The sequence below is a fragment of the Setaria viridis genome, chromosome 1, assembly GCF_005286985.2.
Source record: "Setaria viridis chromosome 1, Setaria_viridis_v4.0, whole genome shotgun sequence".
Lineage (NCBI taxonomy): Eukaryota > Viridiplantae > Streptophyta > Magnoliopsida > Poales > Poaceae > Setaria > Setaria viridis.
Window position 1 is genome coordinate 28125087 of NC_048263.2, and position 3501 is coordinate 28128587.

The window sequence follows — 3501 nt, forward strand, 5'->3', positions numbered from 1 at the left end:
TCGAATCAAATAGATTTCTCAGCCGCATACCAAATGAATTTGTCAAAAGTACAAATTCCGATCACTGAACAGGCAGTAGCCAGAACAAATAAGATCCGCAAAACATCTAAGATCGGCAGTCTGATCAAAAGCAACGCGGAACCGAATCACAACACAGCACGAGCGCCACACGAATCCCAAACATTTTCTGGGCATGAATCAGGTGCAGAATGTGACAAATTGAGACCACCACGCATGTAAGCATCAAACGAGATATCAGCGAACAAACAAGAATAATACCAGCTCTTGATGATTTGTATTAAAAGCAGATGACACAGCTCTTAAAACAAGAGTTCAGATGTCCAAATCGTTCACTTCTCTCCTTGGCTCACACTTGAAAATTGTTCTAATCTCCTAGCAAGCCCATAACCAAGCACAAATTTTAAACCATAGCCCAAAATGTTGAACATAAAGCTCCAGATGCCGAACTGCATCATATTTAGTGGGATTTGACGTACTCCTGCACTATGTTAAGGCCCTCAGATTCTTCACCGTAGTCCTACAATTGAAACAAAGAAGACAAACGTCAGTTTTGCCTGTATAAACCAAGACAGATTTTCTTAAGGTATAAACCATGATAGGTGTTTGTAGTAATTTAGAAGGAAATCGATCTGTTACCTTGACAACGACACAGGAGCAGCCCACAACCTTCCTTGCCTTGCCCTCAGAGTCAATCTTGCAAAGCTGCAATAAACGGATAACAGGCAAAGCTTGTTAACTTAAAACTAGTACAAAAGGCAAGGTGGAGATCATGCTGAGCAGATTAAAGGTTAATACACAAGACAAGATCATGCTCAGCAAATTAAAGCTTAATGCACGGGACAACTATAACTGAATGTATAGGCATACAAGCATTCGAAAACAGCAGGGCAGTCACCACTGCCAAAATAGGTGGAGCAATGCAAATCACCAACTAAATGTTAACTTGGAGCATCCAGAGGACAGCACTAACAGTCACACTTTGTAAAATAAGAAGCATCTTCTAAGAAGCATTATTTTAACTCACCCCAGCCCACTCGCCAAGAGTTTTGGCACTAGGCACAGTAACCAGATGAACATTGTGCTCAGAGCACAGTGCCTTCACCAGTTTGACATAATCAGGCTGGTCACAGTCCTCAGCAAGCACGCAAAGCTGGGCAGCATGCTTCTCGATGACCTTGGCTGACTCACGAAGGCCCTTCACAAGCCCATCATGAGCACTTGACTTCTTCATGACGAGCTGCAGGGCAGTCATCAAGTCCATCGGCTCCCCAAGAACCGGGGTAGGTGCCTCAACCGCAACCGGGGTCTCCTGATCCCTGCAAAGCACAAAATCATGGTGAACATATGCACAGGGCATGGAAAGACTAAACAACAGCATCTCTAGACAAAACTACCAAGCCAAAAGAAAATATGCCAACAAATTCCCGCTGTACAGATCTAGATATTCAGAACTTTTTTTGCAGTTGGGTTAAACTAGCCATCGACAAGCAAACAGTCATAAGGCCACCCAAGAATAATAGCATAAAGTTCCATTCCATTCTTCATGAGACCGAGTCTGTATCAAATAGAAACCAGAATAACCTCCCTCTTCGGCAAACTAGAGTAACAAAGATAAATCTAAAGAAAACAACCTGATTTTGAGGTCTGAACTGCACTGGAAGTAATTTAGAACCATTTCTGATTGATGCCACAACGTGATAAGCTGTTATTATCCAAACAATCGATTCAGACTACAAATCCACCTAACAGTACAAGAAAAACAACATGGATGCGCTCTGCCGGAAACGTTTCTCCCCCAGATCAAGACCACCAGCGTGCCTTACTCGATTACATTGTACAACTAATCCACCATGCCACGGGCCCGCAATTATCGAAGAGCGCAGGGAAACATCAATATACCCCAACGATTCAAGACAAACTTGTACACCAGCTGGGTATACTAGCACAAAAGGCAAGATTTGGGTGAGAGAACTTACGCCATCTCCTGCGCTCCGAGGAACTGGCCGACTGCGAAGGAATACCTGGGAGCAGGCAAGCGGAACGAACGTTAGTACAAATTAGCGAGGGATGCTTGAGAGGGAGGAGGAGGAGGAAGGTCAGGAGCGCGCCGCCACCTCGAGGGGTTGGAGAGCGAAGGGAAGCACCGTGCGGCTAGGGTTTTCGCGAGGGGAGGAGACGGCTGGGTGCTGGTGGACTTATATCTGAAGTCGGGCCATTTGGGCCTTAGTGGGTTTCATGTTTTACCAGGCCGGGGCCTCTCAGTTGTTTTGTTGGAGCGAAAAAAATAGGCTGAGGCCCAAATGAGGGAGAAATAGGCCTAGGAACCTAGCGAATTTGATATAGGCCCAAATTGGTTTAGGATTAGCGTAAGTCACGTTGGTATTGCTTTAGAAGTTTTTTTATATAGAACGACGCACAATGCGTGTTTCATTGATATATCAGACTACAGTCCTGTGAGGCTATAGGTAGGAAAAGGAAATGATAAGAAAAGAAAAACAAAAAAGATTTGTTAGGATATCAACGTAGGTCACCACTCAACTAAAAATCGGCACACACGACCGGTTGGATTGGGACGTCAATGCGGCCTCCCCAATCCACTCGCCATAGCGGCATTCACCAATATTCACGCTCATCGATTTGCCGAAACCTCCAAGTATGGTCCTGTGTCGACAGGGAACCGATAGAAACAGACTGTACCGCACTGAAGGCCACTACCATACGGGATCCTCCGCCGTAGTACCGCTGCAACACCACACTCCAACTGATGGAGTGATACCACCAAATCCGGACTTCTCGCAGGCTGCCTCGCAGTCACCACCACGATAACACAAAGCGTGGGGGTCTCGCCACATCCGCCATTGGACTCCATCTCGCTCTCGTCGCCTCGAAAAAACACCGCGCGGGGGCCTTGTCTCGCCCGCCACGGTACTTCACATCACGAATCCGTTTCTTTTATCGCCGTCAGAGTGGTGAGCAATGCTGCCCCACTTCACCAGATCTCCATCGATCAACCAAGCAGCCGCCACAAGTCGACTTTGCCTCGTTGCTTCACCCGCGCAAACGCCTTCACCGTCAAGTCAGCAAACTAGAGAAGTTGCTTGCGCCACCTTTCGACGATGTACCGCACCGGGTAGCCCAGCCAAGCTGATCAACCCGCCGTGGTCCACTGCAAACCTACTTGTCCCACGCTGCCGTTGCCGCAAGCGCCGTCCTCCGACACAGTCCACGCCGCTCTGACTGTTGCCAAGCAACGCCAGCTGCCGCGGTCCGCTGCAAGCAGCCAAAACTGACAACCATGCGACACCCCTGGCCGCCACATTCCTACGATCACCTCCACATGACCTCGGCAACACCCATCCAACTTTCCACGCAGCGGAAATGCTACCACCAGCTGCGGCCGCCCATGACCAATGGACCAGCAATGCTACGAACTGAGATAGGTCTTTAGAGACGACGCCTCCAAGGAGGGCACGACGCCAA

General features: G+C 48.0%; 1 protein-coding gene across 1 annotated transcript; it reads right to left on the reverse strand.

Annotated features, from left to right (window-relative positions):
- Nucleotides 1-273: 273 nt before the first annotated feature.
- On the reverse strand, nt 274-2246 carry LOC117858590 (small ribosomal subunit protein eS12). Its single transcript, XM_034741690.2, has 5 exons — nt 2136-2246; nt 1998-2042; nt 1046-1337; nt 658-723; nt 274-538 (listed from the first exon to the last, which is right to left on the reverse strand). The coding sequence occupies exons 2-5, from the start codon at nt 2000-2002 to the stop codon at nt 479-481; spliced, it is 423 nt and encodes a 140-aa protein (XP_034597581.1). The 5' UTR covers nt 2003-2042; nt 2136-2246; the 3' UTR covers nt 274-478.
- Between the last annotated feature and the right edge of the window lie 1255 nt (nt 2247-3501).

Excerpts from the sequence above, each read along its gene's own strand:
- LOC117858590 (XM_034741690.2), bottom strand. Across the intron at positions 724-1,045 it reads CTCTTGGCGAGTGGGCTGGG|CTTTGCAAGATTGACTCTGA; the intron begins GTGAGTTAAAAT and ends CGTTTATTGCAG. Across the intron at positions 539-657 it reads GCTCCTGTGTCGTTGTCAAG|GACTACGGTGAAGAATCTGA; the intron begins GTAACAGATCGA and ends TTTCAATTGTAG.